The sequence below is a fragment of the Amphiura filiformis genome, chromosome 14 (assembly GCF_039555335.1).
Source record: "Amphiura filiformis chromosome 14, Afil_fr2py, whole genome shotgun sequence".
Taxonomy (NCBI): domain Eukaryota; kingdom Metazoa; phylum Echinodermata; class Ophiuroidea; order Amphilepidida; family Amphiuridae; genus Amphiura; species Amphiura filiformis.
Genome location: NC_092641.1, coordinates 61,264,210 through 61,284,034, shown reverse-complemented (window position 1 = coordinate 61,284,034; position 19,825 = coordinate 61,264,210). Strand labels below are relative to the sequence as shown.

General features: G+C 34.8%; 1 protein-coding gene across 1 annotated transcript; it reads left to right on the top strand.

Annotated features, from left to right (window-relative positions):
• The first annotated feature begins 1,808 nt into the window (after positions 1 to 1,808).
• Positions 1,809 to 4,508, top strand: LOC140169106 (uncharacterized). Its single transcript, XM_072192373.1, is given in 3 exon segments — positions 1,809 to 2,662; positions 3,356 to 3,669; positions 3,672 to 4,508. Coding segments are annotated over 3 exon segments (1,809 nt in total). The 3' UTR covers positions 4,313 to 4,508.
• The last annotated feature ends 15,317 nt before the right edge of the window (positions 4,509 to 19,825 follow it).

Here is a 19,825-nt window from a genome sequence, read left to right as displayed (position 1 = left end):
TCAAGAAACTCACTCTTCTGTTAATGACGAAATATTTTGGAAGAATCAATGGGGTGAGCATGCTTGGTTTTCTAGCCATTCCTCAAATAGTCGTGGTGTTGCAATTTTAATTCGTAATTCTGTTGCCCCTACCCTCCATTCATTGTTTAGTGACCCAAATGGCCGTTTTTTTTAATTTTGTCTGTTACAATTAATGACCTGCCCTTACTTTTGGTTAATATTTATGCCCCTAATAATGATGACCCTGATTTTTTTCTTCATGTGTTTGCTAAAGTGGATCAATTCAACTACACCTCCTTAATTGTTGGGGGTGATTTTAATGCAGTTTTGGGCCCATTAGATTATCAAGGTGCTACTAGGAATAAGCATTCCAATGTTAAAACAAGTGAAATGATTTCTGTGTTAATGGATGAATTTAACCTTATTGACATTTGGAGACATTTTCACCTCACTCTGAGGCAATATACTAGACATCAGCATAATCCAAGGGTTTTATCTAGGTTAGATTACATTCTTGTTTCTGAAGATCTCACTGACAATTGCCTTAGTTCAAAGATTGTCCCTGGCGTTCAATCTGATCACTCTGTCGTTATTTTGAATTTTAAAGATGGTCATCCAAGTAAAGGTCGTGGATTTTGGAAACGTAATTGCAGTTATTTACAAGATGTTGATTTTATTAATCTGGTGAAAACAAAAATTCAGGATTTTAAGGACATTCATAAAAATTCTGAGTGTAATCCAAATGTTCTCTAGGATTCCATTAAATGTACAATTGCTGGTGTTTGTATTGATTATAGTGTAAGGAAAAAGAGAGAAAGAAATGGAGAAAAAATAATGGATAATATTGAAAAGGTCAAAATCAAGATTAATGATGATCCATCCAATAATTTCTCAGTTTCTGAGTTAGAAAATTTGGAAGCGGAATTGAATAAAATTTTAGATTTTGAAACAAGAGGTTTAATTATCCGCTCCAGATCTCGATGGATGGAGGATGGTGAAAAAAGTTCCAAATATTTGTGTAACTTAGAAAAAAGGTCTGGTGAGAAAAAATGTATTCATAAGATTAAATATGATAATGGTGATGTTATTTCAAATCAGTGTGATATTATAAAAGAAATTCATCAGTATTACCATAAATTGTATTCTGTTAAAAATGTTGCTGTAAATTCTTATGATATTAATGAGGAATTTCTTATGAGCATTGACATCCCTAAGTTGTGTCCTGATTTTAAGGAAATTCTTGATCAGCCAATCTCAAAGAAGGAATTGTATGACTCCCTTATCTCCATGAAAAAGAATAAAACGCCAGGGTATGATGGGTTTCCAGCTGAGTTTTATATTGTGTTTTGGATTGATATTTGTTTAATTCTATTGAGAATGGGCTTATGTCGATGTCTCAAAGAAATGGTGTTATTACATTATTGCCTAAAAAAGATAAAGACTGCATGTATATTAAAAATTTCAGGCCAATTTCTTTGTTGACTGTTGATTATAAGATTTTGCTAAAATGTTGGCTAATCGATTGAAAAAGTATCTTCATAATCTTATTAATCCTGATCAATCTGGTTTTCTTAAGGGCAGGAATATCTAATTTTAGATATTATTGATTATACTGAAGCAAATGATATTTCTGGTGCATTATTACTTCTCGATATTGAAAAGGCATTTGATAGTGTAAGTCATGATTTTTTTTACAAGCTCTAAAACATTTTAATTTTGGGGATCAATTTATTTCCTGGATTGAAACTATCTATTCTTGTAGAAAAAGTTATATTATTAATAATGGCTTCTTAACTGATTCAGTTGATATGGTTAAGAGAATTTTTCAGGGGTGCCCTATCTCACCATACTTATTCTTGTTGGTTATTGAAACGGTGGCCATAGCAGTCCGTCAAAATATTAATATCAAGGGAATTCCTATTGGTGATACTGAGTTGAAAATTTCTCTTTTAGCAGATGACTCGACTTGTTTTTTGGACGGCTCTCAAGATTCTTTTGATAATCTTTTTGATACTTTGAATAAATTTGCTATTTGTTCTGGTTGTAAAATTAATCTCTCTAAATCAGAAGCTATTTGGATTGGTGCTAAAAAGGGGTCTTCAGATTTTCCTTTCTCAGAGCAGGGTCTCATTTGGAAAAGAAACCAATTCAAAACATTAGGCATTAATTTTTCTTTGAATACTCGGTCTACATACATGTTTGATACTAATTATAAAGTTAAACTAAAACAAATTGAGGGTACTTTAAATTGTTGGCGAGCAAGAAATCTTTCTATGGTCGGTAAAATTTGTGTTATTAAAACTCTTCTCTTGCCACAACTTCTTTATTTCTTTTCAGTTTTGTGTATTAAAATCCCTAAGCATTTTTTCAAAGTCCTGGATAAGATATTTTATAAATTTATTTGGAATGATGGTAATGACAGGGTCAAAAGAGTTTTTGTTCGTAACAATTTTGTTCATTGTGGCCTTCGTATGATTGACCCTTATAATTTCTGTTTGGCTCAAAAAATGACTTGGGTTAAATTGTTACTGGATAATAATTTTAAAAGCTTTTGGAAAACAATTGAATTATCTGATATGGATCATCATTTTGGTGATTTGTTATGGAAATCATATGCTCCTGAGAGTTTTCTTAACAAGCTTGATAATATCCAATTAGCTGACTCTCCCAGCAAACACGAAAACGTTTTAAAAACGTTTTAAATAAGTTATATTTTGGCTTTTGGTTTAGGTTAAAACGTTTTAATAACATTAAAATGTCGGGTTATAAAGGTCATGATAACGTTTTAAAACGTTTTGTATGAAAACACAATACAACAACATTTTTAAATGTTTTCAAAAAATGTTATTATAAACTATTGTTGCAAACATTTTTCCCAAATATTGTGTCAATACTTAAATAACATTATGTTAAAATATTTGAACCCAGCAAACACAAAATGTTCTTCATATGTTTTTTTTTCAAAACCTTTTAATAACATTTAAATGTCGGGTTATATAAAGGTCATGAAAACGTTTTTAAAACGTTATTGAAAATATTTTGGGCAAACATTTTTCGCAAAATATTTTTCAACCACAAAATAACATTCTGTTTAGAATGTTTTGTATCAAGTTTTCAAGAATGTTTTTGGAATGTTATTAAAACGTTTTTATACCCTTTATATAACCCGACATTTAAACGTTGTCTGTAAAACATTTTTGTTTGCTGAGCAGTAGATTATCAAAAAATGTTTTTTAAGGTTATGAAAATGTTTTATACTCTTAATACACCCTTTATATAACCCGACATTTAAACGTTTTCTGACAACCTTTTATAACCTTTTGCGAATGATGTCGAAAACGTTTTGTGTTTACTGGGCTCTCAGGACTTGGTATATTTATCGTGATAGGGCATGTCATGATATTTATAATAAAAGTTTTTCTGATATGGGATATTTCCAGTGTCTATGGTTGAATAGAAATATTAAGAAGAAGTTCTTTCTTTATGAGGATTGGTGCGACAACGGTATTGTGTATATAAATGATCTTTTAAATCCACCTCTCCCAGGTAGTAGACTCTTTAAAGAATTGATTCTTGACTTTGGTATATCCAAGTTAGATAGAAGAAAATTTAATTTCCTTATGAAATGTATTCCCAGTTCGTGACTTCAGGGTTCAGATTCCAACTCTAATATTTTGATGATGTCACAGCGGGTCTTCTTAATGCTCAAAAGGTCCCAAAATTTGCATACTCTATTTTTACAGAGACATGTATTCCGGAGAGGCGTGTTGAATTTTGGGAAAAAATCGCTGATGTCGATAATGTGGTTGGTGACCCGGATGGCACTGATTGGGAAGAAATTCATTTGCGTAATTTTAAATGCTCTATTGATACAAAGTTCCGCTCTTTTTATTTCAAGGTTTTCCATAAAGCTATTGCTTTTAATGATTTTTTATTTAAAATCAAACGTAAAGATTCACCTCTTTGTGATCTTTGTAAAAAATTCCCTGAATCTATTGTTCATGTTTTTTGTGAATGTGAGCTCGTAAAACCAATTTGGGATGATTTAGTAAAGGTTATTCAAGACAAACATGACATAATTTTTCAATGTCAATTTTTTGAAAAGGTGTTTGGGGTTTTTAAAGACAATTTTCTTACATATCTATGCTTGTCTGTAAAATATTATATCTATTTGTGTAAATTTCAAAATAAGAAGCCCTCTTTTATTGCTTGTAAAGTATATATTAAAAATAACAGGGAAACCGAGTATAACATTGCAAAAAAAAAGGGTAAACTTTCTGCTCATTATAAAAAGTGGAGATTTGACCTTTAATTTTGTTTTTGTGTATGTACTGGGCTGTGTTGAAGACAGTGTTAAATTACATGTATTTGGTAAAGTAGACTTTTATATGATGTAACATTTTTATATTGTTGCTGCATTTGTGATTTTTCTTGTGTGATTTTTATTGATTCTTGTGATTTTGAAAATATATAATGAAAATAAAAGTACAGGGCACTTTGTGTCTTGTGGAAAGATAAAAAAAATTGATTGTCAAGAGAAATAATTTGCTCTCTGACCAAATTCACCTTTTTGATAAATCCCATACGCCTTTGCGAGTACATATGAGAACTCATCATTTGACGTCACGCCGACTTGCAATGCGCAGTAACAATGTTCGATAAACGATGTTAAATGACTTAGTTCTTACACTATCAAAGGCTTATGGGATTTTCCGAAAAGGTGAATTAACTGACCCATATTAACTGTTGCTGAGTATCTAACAAATCAACTGACACGTATTAATTGCTGGACGGAAAGCATGAAACCGATATGCAAAACAACTCCTCGCTTATATGATTTAGCTATAGGAATTCAGCCAAATTAAAAAATATTTATTCAAGAGGGGTAACCCTATTGGTTTGGGATATGGATTGTCTTTAAAACTACATAATAATATCAAATATCGTCCCCTTTATGCTGCTTCGTGAAAAAACTAGAGCATTTTCAGCGTAAATGTGAATAAATAGCAAAATTCGCAATCCAATACCTTGGTATGCGTGAATTGCATTCTGGGCAGGCAAGCAACAACAACATGTGCCGTAATTCCCTTCGTCATGTGCCGTGCGTGCGTGGCGGGTGCACTGACATGAAGCTACATGACAATCAAGCTCCACTAGTCACGTTCCGATAAAGCAAATGCAAGTTGTGACACTAGCCTACCACTAACCACAACCAGTTTCGTCTTTATATCGTTCATGATATATTTTGTGTATAAATGATGGCAATAGCCATGCCATTATCGACGAAAACAAAACAGACCTGACGACAATGCTGCAAATGCACGTATTGAACGGATTTTTTTGTTTTTAATTCTTTTTCGTACCATTTCAGAAAAAAAAGGAAACAAAATATATTTCCTCTTGCAATATGTACATTTCAAATGAATGTAAAAAACTTTGGGTTAAAAATGGAGAGGAAAAAGAGAACTGCTACCGGGTATTGAACCGGGTACCTCATGGGTAAAACATAAGGCGCTAACTAATTGAGCTATATAGCCCGCTTCGTCCATGACGGAATTTTTGGAGATATTATACTACCGCTGTAAAGCTGGAGTCTCCCAGGGAGTCTCCTCAGCAGTTAGTGTGGTTCGCTCTTTTCACAGAATGTGAATGACGCGAAACAAAAGTAGCTGTTGAGGAGACTGATTATTCATTCATAATTCCCTACCCAGAAATCCGAAGTACTTTTAGTATTTAGAAATTGGTAGCCTGTAAAGGCCGATGTTTTTCATGATTTCTCCGGAAATACATCGACTTGGGGCGTCAAATTTCAGGATAGTAATGAGAAAAATAGTATCTATTATGTGATACCAAAACCTCATCAACAATGAAAAATATCGGGGGATGATGCTGTCGATCGGGTTACGGACCTTTAATATTACTTGCTTTATGCCCTTTATATTCCACCACATGGGAAGAGGAAACCGGGACGGCCGCACACACTGTACATACTGTACTTAACAGTATGTCAAGCACCTCCTGGGAAGATACTGAAGGGATGCTGCAGGCAAACACAATTTTGTCGCTTGCCCAAGATCGCAATAGTTGGAGAAAGCTAGTAGTCGACTGATGATGATGAATGGAAAAACAAAACATCACCATGGAAAGTGTAACAAAAAATCTATAGAAAGAAAGTAAAAATAGAAGTAAAACTTTCCTAGTCATTCCATGCATTTTTTTTAATGAATACACTTCACTGTTTATTTTTACTGGACACCCAGGTCACGGGAAAACATTATTAGTGTCCAAGTCCATGAGAAAATTTTAACAAACTCTCAAAAGCTATGTGGTGCCCTCATATTTGTCATACAACCTATAATGATAGCCGCATTAAATATTGTTTGCATGCACATGGAGCTCTCTCAACAAAGAGTATGCTAGCGTTGGCATGGTTGGCGGAAAATAATTTGTTATTGCAAATAACGTGGGCGCTGTGCAGCATGCAAGTATTGCTCATCATGCCCATAGTATGTTGATTGACGGTCACCTTTCAATGGTGTTCCATATTGTCTATCACATCGCGGGAAATTTAATAGAGAATCGATAGTGTTGAAGTCAAAAAAAGGTACACATCATCGAGGGAGACTTATTTGTAAAAGTGATGTTTCAGGGAACCAGCGTTTGATAATAACCAGAAGAATTTAACCAAGAGCTTAAGGTTTTGAAATTATTATCCTTAATTTGTTCAGCTTAAGATTTTGTTGAAAAGGACACTTTTTTTGAATTCATTCATTTTAATTTGGAACATTTTAATCAAAAACAATTATAATACATAGAAAGCAAAATTATACTTTTATGCTACTCAAATTCGGTACACTTACCGGCGCGCTTTCATCGTGGGGTTATTCGTGCTTTGTGATGTGTCTTTATTATTTATGCGTCCTACCCAGTCTTTTTAAGGCTTTTAGCGGGATCCCGCAGATTGGAGCGCGCCTCGTCCCAATAATCATGATAATTCACACTTCAGAAAGTGGCAATTAGCACCTCGTCGGTTTTCAGATAAAATCAATGGTCAATTATTGTAGCGGCACCAGTCGCGGTACACCGCAGTACGACGGACCTCTGCATTTGTGTACATTGAATAAACAATCTTACGGGACAATCTTCAATAGATTGTCAATGTTTATTAAGGGGACTCGATCTTTTGTGCGTAATTATAGATGGCCAGGGGATTCACTCTATCATTTAAAAATTATTTGAAGAAGTTAAAGAGCCCTAAGAATAAAAAACTGTAGTGTAATTCACGCCAGACACAATTTCTTTATATGACAAAAATTAATTTTTGTAATCGATCAAAAACAAACGTTTTATATCAATTTTAAATTTAGCCTGAATCGGTAAATATGGTACCTCTCGCCCTTTTTTAGGTCAAGGCTGTTTTTACCATTATGCAGCGAACCATTGTTGAAGCTACTTCACATACATGTACAAAACATTCTAGAGAAAGAATGAGGCCATATACTGTCAACATATCTTTTGTTGATTTCGAATGATAATGTCATGAAGTCGTAAATTTTAAGGTCACATTCCTAAAACCAAAACAAAACATTGCGACGCAGATATTTCTCGACTTACGCAATTTCATCATCACATCAGTGTCTTTATTATTTGTTTGAAACATTTCCCAAACGTTCGTGTTCTTTATGCATAAAACGGCTAATCTATCTTTACAAAACGCGTCTTTTTTTAGTAAACAAAAGGATAAAGATGGCATTATGAGATTTATCATTACACTCCTCCACTCAACTGCCACCGTGGACGAGCGGTAAAGCGCTAGGCGCGTAATCAAAGGAAGTTCCGAATCGCTGGTTCGAATCCCAACGAAGCCTGTGGAAACTTTTTTCTTCTTCAAAATTCATGATCGCATTCCGAAATGAGTCACTTGTCGGTAAATCATGTATCGTATCCTTAATCTGGTTAAATCATGGGTCAATATAACTGTAAATATCTATAGAGGCCTTGCATGTGACGTATCATCCCGTAAATATGGCGGACTACTCAAATGCATTCAACAAAAGCATGATTGCAATCTACCGTGACAGTTCGTCTCACACACATAACCCTGCACTACGATCAAATAGGTTGATGACAACATTTGATTGAATGGACTGCACTCCGCCATAACTACGGTGAAGGACACCGGCTCAAATCCTTTGTTTGGAGCCAATCGATAATTTCATGCAGGGCCTCTATGAGGGTTGTGAACATGTGATAATGGATTCCGATTAACACAATGTGACCGCAACCGTTATATTCAACAATACGATGCATAGACCATGCCATGATGTACACATTGCGTGAATCACGGCCATCGCCAGCGTGAGCAAAGCCGGAGGATCGATGGATGCACGATTTTTAAATAACACTACGAACTGGTAAGTTTTATAGTACCTTGTTTTGAAATAGAATTCTTCTCAAATTTAAACTAAGGAACTTGTCATTTTGGCAATTCACAATTTATTTCGCCAGATTTTAGAGTACATGATTAATTTGATTATTATAAAAACAAATGTTAGGCCTATTTAAATAATAAATATCATAGTTAAACCGGCCTATATGGTTTGATGAAATTTTACAAAATGTCTTACCTGAAATGATACATGTACCACAGAGTATTACATTTGAGAGGACACTCTATTCACGTGTTTTTTTCCAACGCAAAAAGATTACGAATTTTGATGGTTTGCAAGTAAAAAACTGTTATGAATAATTTATTAGTTTTTCAATGCAATCGCCTCGACCCATTAGTACGTATTATCTGTATTATCAAAGTACTGTGGAATAACAATCCGGTGAGTTCAATGAACTACGCCATAATACCGATGGAATTTCAATGGCGTCTTCTCTCCATACACAGATGAACAAATACAATAGAAGAAGGTCAGCACATAATGCAATCGCCTCGACCCATTAGTACATATTATCTGTATTATCAAAGTACTGTGGGATAACAATCCGGTGAGTTCAATGAACTACGCCCTAATACCGATGGAGTTTCAATGGCGTCTTCTCTCCATACACAGATGAACAAATACACTAGAAGAAGGTCAGCACATATGACCTGCTTTAATGACATGTTATATGAGTTGTACAAAAAGCTCAATATCGAAAAGATAAGTATTCGTTTGTGAATATGGACTGCACATTGAACATGCAAAAAATAAGTCACTATAATTTAAACAAGAAGTGGGATTTTGACATACTGTAAAAACATGGAATAAAACGACTAATAAATTCTGCCATCATGGCGTCAGGTCAATGGTTCATTATATCCCGTATGTTTCTTTTAATTCATTAATATTCGAGACCACTTTAGCTACCCATTTATATGTACACAGGCGGATCTGGGTTTTTTTGTATTTTCGTTTCTTTTTAAATAACAGATTCTGGTTTTCCAGTGCACGGGACCGCCAGGGTGATACTAATTTAATGCTTTTAAAAGGTATTTCTAGTATAATGGCTCTCCATACACAAATGAACAAACACAATAGAGGGGTCATTCTGCCATGCTTCAGGAGAAGTGTCACCCGCTTGCATGTACGTAGGTTTTGGTTTTTCTTTTAATGGGGTTTTTGGTAAAAAAATCAATTCACACATTTATATTTACTATTTTCATGAAAAAAGACATATTTTTAGGCTATACAGAATTGTGTTTTAAGTGACATCAATTTTTCAAAACATTTAAAAAACCAAAAATTAATAAAAATTATAAAAAACATGATTTTTGCCCAAATTTTTTTTCAACATTAAATGAATTTATGTGAAAAAGATTACAAATAATTGTCAAGAAATGTTGAGTAGCTTTAATTTGACACCAAAAAGACATCAATAGCTCACCAAATACTGAGCAAATGGTCAAAATACTGATTTTTAGAATTTTTACTTTAAGGTTTTTGGTAAAAAAATGCATTTCTTACCTTTAAATTCACTATTTTTGGGGAAAAAGACATTTTTGTAATCAGAACAATATTGTCTTTTAGGCTTATTATACAGAATTGTGTTTTAAGTGACATAAATATTTCAAAACATTTGAAAAACCAAAAATTAATAAAAATTATAAAAAACATGATTTTTGCCCAAATTTTGTCTTTTTTCAACATTAAATGACTTTATGTGAAAAAATATTACAAATAATTGTCAAGAAATGTTGCGTAGCTTAAATTAGACACCAAAAAGACATCAATAGCTCACCAAATACTGAGCAAATGGTCAAAATACTGATTTTTAGAATTTTACTTTAAAATGGAGGTTTTTGGTAAAAAATGCATTTCTTACCTTTAAATTCACTATTTTTTTGAAAAAAAAGACATTTTTGTAATCAGAAGAATATTGTCTCTTAGGCTAAACATACAGAGTTGTATTTTAAGTCACATTAGTGATTTCAAAACATTTGAAAAGCCAAAAAGTATTAAAAATGATTAAAAAACATGATTTTTGCCCAAATTTTGTCTTTTTTCAACATAAATATTACCTTATATGAAAAAGATTACAAATTGATTGTCAGGAACAGTTGTGTAGCTTTAATTTGACACCAAAAAGACATCAAAAGCTTACCAAATACTGAGGATTAATTAAATAATAATTTTGAGCATTTTTCTATTAAAATGGACGTTTTTGGTTTTAAAAAAAAGTGAAATTTTTACCCCATGGCCAGCGCTTTGGCGAGTAAGAAATTGATTTTTGAATTCTGTGGAAAATTCTGAATAAGAATTTTGGAACCCGAGGGGTGATTAAATCGATGCTAGCTGAGGGACTATATGTATATTTTAGGCATATCTTGTACATGTTTCAGTGGTCTTTTTGTATTCTTTTCGCATGTAACACAATAATAATTATTTCTAATTCCAGTCAGTAGCTCTCTAATGAGTCCCGGAAGAAAGCATTCCAATTAATATGTCAGCGTTCATTTGTTTTATACTCGTGACAACATTGCATCGCCGCTGTCTCGATCGAGGTATCTCTTTCCCTCCGACTCTGTCATAATTTGAGTCTTTGGTCCTTTTCCTTCATTCCTTCATTCTTTCCTTCCATATTTAATAAGTTAAGCCTCAGATGGTTAAATAAAATGCGCTGCTTTTGGACTTTTTCAATAAAGACGTTTGCGATGCCATATTCCATCATCGTATTTTAGCTTTTAAAAATTATCGTTTGCCAATTCAGCAAGCATTGACATGACACTATCTATTTTACATGAATTTGAAGAGCAGAGCTTCGAAATCTAGCTAAGTCAGGTGGTGTGAAATTCTGCTGCATGACCCCCTCTGCGTGGTAGAATTATATTCATAAAACATTGGATTTAACAGATATCATGGGTAGCCAACCACGATTTATCAGCATTTAAAAGATATATTAATTAACAAAGATAAATAATAAAGAGTACAAATGGCAATTAACTAGTAAACAAGCCTGAAATTGTTGCCACGTGATTTCCTAAACACATGATATGTCAACATGTGACCATATTAGTCAGATTTAGTCAGATATTTTTACCGTAAATATTTGGAGTATTGGTGCACGGCTTGCACATAGTCGTAGTCAACTGTGCATTTCTTTACTTCCGTATAAAATCAATAATTCATACTGGGAGCCAAGTAACATTCTGTCTGATTAGTGCAGATTGGTATTTTATTTTACTTGAGAGCATAAATAGAAACACATAAGACGAATAAGGCGCCATGATGGAAGGTCAGGTCGGGTATCAAAGGTTATTGTAACTTCAAATACTACTTGTATTTCATACCTTGCCTCTGTCACGTATTTCCTTCATATTATTGACAGCAAGTCCTAATTTTGACATTGCTGTTGCAAAATGTCATTTCATATCAAATTAGTAGACTTTATTTGAAAAAACATATCACTGGTGCCTGATGGGAAATACCTGTCCGCCATTTCATGGATCGCGTTCGCATGGTTTGTGCCCATATGTATTGGGGCGCGCTATGCTCTCATTGAACAGGCAAAGTTCGCAAAACTAACAACGTTGTTATTTGCCAATCTCAATTAACATGATCCAATGCGTCGAACATGAATTATTCATAACGGATCGATAACTGGCCTCATTTTCTAGCTAGTAAACCAGCGGAATTTTTCATAGGTTTTGCGTTGGTAATAGAACAACCGTGAATTTGGTGTCACCCCATTGGTCAAACTCTAACCTGAATATGAAGACGTTTCTGGTTGACTTGACTGGAAGAATTGCTGTCACAATTTGAAGGTATGATGCATTGTTCCGGAACGTATATAGATCAGTTCAAGTTTCATTTTTTAAAGTTCAGGAGGACTTGTATTGAATTGTATTGTAAACATGTAAAGCTTTACCACACTCTGGAATTTGCATTGGGGGAGGACATTTTGTGAGATAAATCATACCGCTGTACACAGTATGTGCGTACAATAGGTCCTCTCAACAGTGTGTTTTTGCAGGTGAACTTTTAAAATGAGTGGACTCTAAATTATAACATAAAGCATAGTGATTTTTTGTATGGCACCATGTGAGAAATTTGAACTTGGACTACATTAATACAAATGATACAAAGAAAGAGTGAAGACCAAAAGAATCATCAGTCATGGAAGGTAAACCTTGTTTTCTACTCAAGTGACAGTGCATGTAATTCACTAAATATTTTAATATAAAAGGTGTGTTTTTACACTCTTAATGAAAAAAAAACTCTCTCCAAAAAAGAGAGAAGAGTCAAAGTGAGTGAAAATTACTCCTAAAAGATTTAAACCACTCCTAAAAGAGTAAAAATCACTCTTCTAAGGTATGATTTAAATAGGGACATTACTCTTCTTCAAGTAGTGTCCCCTATCCTTCGGAGTGTTTTCACTCCTTTGACGTTTTGAAGTAAAATAAACGTTCTGGAGTTTATAATTCACAAGTTATCGTATGCCTGTCTTTATTGTGTCTCTTGCAGATCGAGTCATTACACAGAATCGTGTATATTACAGCACAGTGAAGGGTAAAATAATTTCACAACCAAATTGTGTAAAACAGTTTTTACCCATTTCTGAGTAAACCCGGTTACACAACAGTGGGTAAAAACTGTACCCCGCATGAATTTGCTAAAACTTACACATCAGTGGTGTAAAAATGGGAAGTCGGTCACTGATGTGTAAACTTTACACGGAAATGTGTAAAATAGAGGGTAAAATAATTGTACAACCATTATTGTGTAAACAAGTTTTTACCTCTGAGTAAACTCGGTTACACAACAGTGGGTAAAAACTGTCCCCGCATGAATTTTGTAAAAAATGCACATCGGCGGGATAAAAAAGGGAACTCGGTCACTGTTGTGTAAACTTTACACATTTAAGTTGTGTAAAGTAATTTGCACATAGTTGGGTAAAAAAGTACCCCGCTGAATTGTAAAAGCTGTACCGCACCACTGGCAACCGAATTCCCTTTTTACACCTCCGATTTGTTCATTTTTACCCCACACTGAGTAATTATTTTATGCTGTGTGTAGTTTTATTCAGTTTTAGGCTAGACTGTTGGAAATGAAGAGTGCAGCTCTATAAATGCCATATAGAGGTCAACTATTAAAATGGGTCCAATCTGGTTTAAACTTGGTGCAATTTTAATTACAGACGTGAGCGGAACATCAGCAATATTAATCGGAGGTCACTTGGGTTTAATTTTTAACGTAGCTTAGGCTTAAATATGAATGAATGAAAAATGAAATATGAAAAACGTAATTGATTGAAAAATATTGTTCGTAAATAATGGCTGAGGTCAACGTGTCTCATGCAGTGGTCATCAAAGTCAGAAGCACCGCCTGATATTCGTGGTACTTGAGCCACAGTACAGCATGTCTAAAAAATTGTGCAAATAAAAAGCGCCCTCTTTGTCAATTAGAAAATACTGTTGTGACATGATGCTTACATCAACGTCAGTATTAGCTTGCAAATGTCGTTTGTTCTGTTCAATGTGCTTGTTTTAATCTCGAGATATGTTTAGTTGAAGACGAAAGGGTAAAATCACAATTCTGCCACTTTTAGGGAACGATCGTTATTTATGGCAGGGGGGATGGGTAAATTTAGGGGGGAACACGAAATTTTTTGTGGTCTTGCGGGGGAACCTGAAATTTTTAGTTGAACCAGGAGGGGGATTGTTAAATTTTAAATGGAGAAAATTGGGAAAACAAGGGGAACGCGAAAATTTTGAGCGGACGCGAGGGGGAACGCGAAATTTTTTGTCGATATTTTGCCAAAACACCCATTCCCCCGCCGTAAATAACGATCGGTCCCTTACTTATAGGGCTTCAACATGTAAATAAATGATAGCATCAAGTTTATCAAGAGTTCCTTCATGAAATCAAAAGAATACATTGATTACACAACAATACAAAATTGTTTGTACTGTTTTATCATGATACAGGTATAATGATTCTTACCACTTGAAACAGATTAAAGATAAATAAATATTCCACATTCTGCTATAAAATTAAATACATGTACATGTCAATGATTTTATCATGGTAAATACCGTTCTCTTTGTCACTCAAGACATGTTAAGGGGGTACTACACCCCTGGCCAATTTTGTGCCTATTTTTGTCATTTTCTCAAAAATTACAGCGCATAGGTGACAAGTAAGATATGTATATTATAGGGGCAAGGACTACAACTACTGCACTGAAAATTTTGCAACTCAAGGCAAGTAGTTATTGATTTATTGATCAAATATTGGTTTCCCCTCATTTTTGCCTGTAACTCCACAACTGCTGTCTGTGCTGAAATGAGATTTCCAGTGCAGTAGTTGTAGTCCTTGCCCCAATAATATACATATCTTACTTGTCACCAATGCGCTATAATTTTTGAGAAAAATGCAAAAATAGGCACAAAATTTGGCAGGGGTGTAGTACCCCCTTAAAAGAGCTTAAAAGGTAAACAAATATTGCACACTCAGTTTTAAAATTAAAATCATGTCAACGAAATGTTGCATATCGTTTTTACTGAGCAATATTGTTACATAATCATTTCTAATCCAACAACTAAATGTTCTTTTATTAACTGTACTGTACAGGTATTATAACATTGGTAACATTGTCTTCGGTTTTCTAAAAAGTAACACAAAAGGGTTTTGATACATTTGTCTTCGGTGAAGCAGATCTCTGGATTGCCGTAACCAATATGAATGAAACAAACGGAATTTTAAAGCTAGGACCGCTCCCTTGACGTTAATATAAGCAGCGGACTGTAACGTTCATTGTTCTATTGTGTCTGATTAGAACGCTGACATATTGGAAAATGTTGCCAATCAATATTCATGAGAGTGTACATTCAACGTTCAGTTTTCGAAATAGGGTGACTTGTGCTTGGCAGGTGCGAAATACATCTGACTGGGCGTTTTCATTACGTAACCCACAACTGCATTGATGTCCTCGAATGGCTGCTTAGTGCTGTTATGTGTTTAGTTTCTATAATAATTATTATTACATTTGTTTTCCTTTCTTTTCTTTCTCTGTATTTATTCTTTCCTCTTCCCTTCTTCCCCCTCTTTCTTTCTTTTTGTCCTCTCTCACTCTCCCTGTCATTCCAATAATATCTCTATTATTTTATTTACTTCTCATTATTTCTTTCTCTTCATTTTTCCTCTTTCTCCCTTCCTGTGGGCCCCTCTCATTCTGCATATCCCCCTCTTCCCCCTCATCTCCTCTCAAGACTTCTCACAGGGGTGAATCTCCCACCCCCCCCCCTTGGAAATAGATTAAGCATTACATAATCTATGTCCTCTCCTTTCTATCTATAACCTCCTTGAATGTAAGCATCATGTCACAAAAGTATTTTCTAATTGGCAAAGATGGCTCTTTCCAATTGCACAATTTTTTTTTTAAGACAGGCTGTAGTTCGTTTTGTTCCATTCCGACACGTGATTTTAGCCCGAGTAGTGCTTGTATATAGCCAATACCATGCTGTTCATTTCTGCAATAATAATAATAATAATAATAATAATAATAATAATAATAATAATAATAATAATAATAATAATAATAATAATATCACTAATAATAATAATAATAATAAAATTTTTAATAATAACAATAATAATAATAATAATAATAATAATAATAATAATAATAATAATAATAATAATAATAATAGTAATAATAATAAAAGTATTCATAATAATTGTCCATTCAACAACTCTTCCTATACCTTTGTACAGGAGCCAAGCGTTACGCGTACGCGTTACGCATAAGCGCGTAAAATTCGTCATGCCTGGAATGTATGCGTAAACATATACTCTCTTAATGTTGGCGGTAGCAGCTAAAAAATACCGCGATCTTCTTGTAAGGTTGAGAAGCAATGACAAACGGACATTCAGAATGAAAATCATGTGAATTAGATATATTTAGCTTGTTTCGTTGTTGAAAGGGATTCAACCATGTTTCACCGTTGTTCATCACCGATTAACAACGATGCGTCCGCGTCGTCTGAGTGGTTTACTTCGCGAGGGCAGCTAAAGCTAAAGCTGCCCGAGCCTGATGAACAACGGTGAAACATGATTGAATCCCTAATTCAACATACTCTTCAAATCCAATTCATTTCAATATAGTATCTTCATCATTTCAAACAACAACATCATACGCGTAAATTATTCACGTAATTTGAATTATTGTTGCAGCCAAAAATTTATAAATACAATAAATCTACGTTGAAATAATTATGCTTCCAATTACATTATTGCTTTACAAAATATAATTTTTACTAGACACATGATTAAGTTTCCCAAAAAAAGTGAATATAGCGGGTTTCTTATTCACAGCTGGCTTCCAAGTATTTCTGGAGCTTGCGAAATCACAACACTTAATAACGCCAATACAAATAAGTACTTTGCTGGAACTTCTGTACTTTTCTAGTAATCAGGCAAAATGGACGCGTAACAGGAAAGGATAAAGTATGCCATAGTCGATTGTTGAGAAATATAAAAATTAATCCTAATAAACGTTTCCGGTTCTACTCGATATTTATAATGTAATAGTCTTGATATCTTGTACTACAAATCTAGGCATTTTGATTGATTCGTGTCCTGCCTTGCGTGTTTTTTATTCCTTGAAAGAGGGCTCCCTTCATGCCCACCAGTGAATATGAAGGGATAGACTAAAAACTATGCATTATTACTAAGCATTATTCCTTGAAAGAGGGCTCCCTTTATACCCACCAGTGATTATGAAAGGATAGACTAAAACTAGGCATAATTCTAGTCATTTTGAGTGATTCGTGTCCTGCCTTGCTTGTTTTTTTATTTTTATTCATTGAAAGAGGGCTCCCTTCATGCCCGCCAGTGATTTTCCAGGCAGTCTGTTTTTTGTTTTTTCTTTTTTTTCCTTCTTCTTTTTTTTTTTTGGTTTTGTTTTTGGAGGATTGATACTCACGTTAGTAACCGTTTTTGATGTGGTGAGAAGGGGTGGTTTAGGGTTAGGGCCTATAGTTGCGCCTGAGCATATCTTCCAGAGTATGATATCAATATCTATATCTATATCCAATCTACTTGAAGAAGTAGACCTTGAAGATAGTCTGATAGATGTTATCCAAAGAGAGACAATATCAGACCAAATCATGCTGCAGTTGCAAAACATGATCATTAGTGGGTGGCCAGAAGACAAGCAACATGTTCTACACCAGTTAAAGACTTACTGTGGCATCCGAGAATTAACTGTGCAGAAAGATCTAATCTACAAGAGAGAAAAACTTGTAGTACCCCCAGCAGCACGTAGGAGAATGGTCGAGAATATTCATGCTTCCCATCAAGGCATACAAGCATGCCTGTCAAGAGCACGCGAAAGCATGTATTGGCCAGGGATGACAGCACAGATCAAAGACTATGTTGAAAATGTGATGTGTGTAGAAGATACTCTGATCAGCAACAGAAGGACTCACTACATCCACATGATGTCCCAGGCAGACCATGGGCAAAAGTCGGAATGGACATTTTCCACCGTGTTGATCGCAACTATTTGATTACAGTAGACTATTTTTCCAACTACTGGGAGATAGATTATCTACCTGACATGAGATCAGAGGCAGTAATTTCCAAAATCAAGATGCACTTCTCAAAACAAGGAATACCTGATACTGTAGTATCTGATAATGGCACACAATTTACCAGTGAACAATTCCAAGAATTTGCCAGGAAATGGAGGTTTCATCATACAACGTCATCTCCAGGATATCCCCAGAGTAATGGGAAGTCAAAAAACGCAGTAAACATAACATAACAGAAAACTTTTTTTGCGCTGTTCCTTATGACAAGCTCGTAGCGCTTACAAAGTAAAAATAAAAACATCTTAAGGTACACAAAGCAAAACCTTAAATAAATAACATTATAGAGTACAAACCTTAAATTTACATAATACAAATCATAAAATATAAAGATCAACAAAGTAAAACACATCATGGAAAAAGATAGGTCTTAATTGACTTTTTAAAACTCGCGATGGAAGAGGATTCTCTTATTGTGATAGGAAGTTTATTCCATTCCCGTGAAGCACATAAAGTAAATGTCCTGTTCAGTACAGCAGAAAGACTGTTGAAGAAAGCAAAAGCAGATAATAAAGATCCGTATCTAGCATGTTGGACTTCAGAAACACACCAGGCCAAGATGGATTTAGTCCAGTGCAGAAACTACTGAGTAGGAGAACCTGGACTGGCCCCCAGTCTCGGTTCTGTTCCATCTCTGGATAATGTAACAATAAATAATTACATAATGCCCTATAAAAAAAAAGGCCAAAGTCCTGTCACCCCCCCCACCCCCCTTATTTTCTTCAATGCCAAAACCCATTCCTCTTCATCCACAAATCGACGCCACTAATTACACCCACCACATACAGTCAACCATGCAGCAATATAGAAATATACTCGTATTATAAGTGAACGCGAAAGTCCATTGAGCGCTGATTCCTCGACTGGTTCAATCTGTAAGAGATCTCCCTTCCAAATAATCGTTCAACGAAGCACGTTGATTCCGATGTCAATTACGAAAGCCCCGCCCCAGTTTCAATTCAAATATGGTAGCACAAAGCTATGCAGCGGGATGTAACACAAGATCGGATGGGACACTTGTCAACAACTGAGAGGTATTGAGCTCAAGTGGCACGCGTCTGATAGACCCATGGTACGCGCAATAATAAAAGGCAACCACTCCACTCGGACTTACGCCTATTGTCCATTTGCGTATATTATCGCGTGCGGTTTGCAAATGTTTGCACATTATTTAGCTAGGGAAGCATTTCAAATATCCCCGCGCTGCCAAGCTGCGTTGATTGGTCGTATACAATATCGCTGTTTTAGTCGCTTACACAAACGTTGATGTAGTGAAAACATGGACGTGGTATATAGAAATATTGCGTGACTCCAAATCCGTAAAAGTGAACTCCCACAAAATGCTGGGAGCTGGAAGGCAAATTGCTTACAGACTGGGAGGGTCCATGTATTGGTTTGATTTTTAATGCTATGTAATCTACATTACCAGTCGTTCTCCATGGACCCGAGGGAGGGTCTAAGGAGAACCAAGACTCGCCTACCAACTACTAAAAAATCTCCAAGAGTGGCAAAAGGAGTCTCAAGAAAGATCAATGAAAAGAAGCAGAAGAAAGCTGATTACTACAATAAAAATGCTAAAGATCTCAAACCACTTCAGTTAGGAGATCATGTTCTCGTATATGACTTTCAAAACAAGCAGTGGTTAACTTAGGGTATGATTGTCAAAAGATTACCTTACCGATCGTATGTGGTAAAGCTGTCAAATGACAGAAATCTGAAAATGAACAGAAAACATTTGAAGAA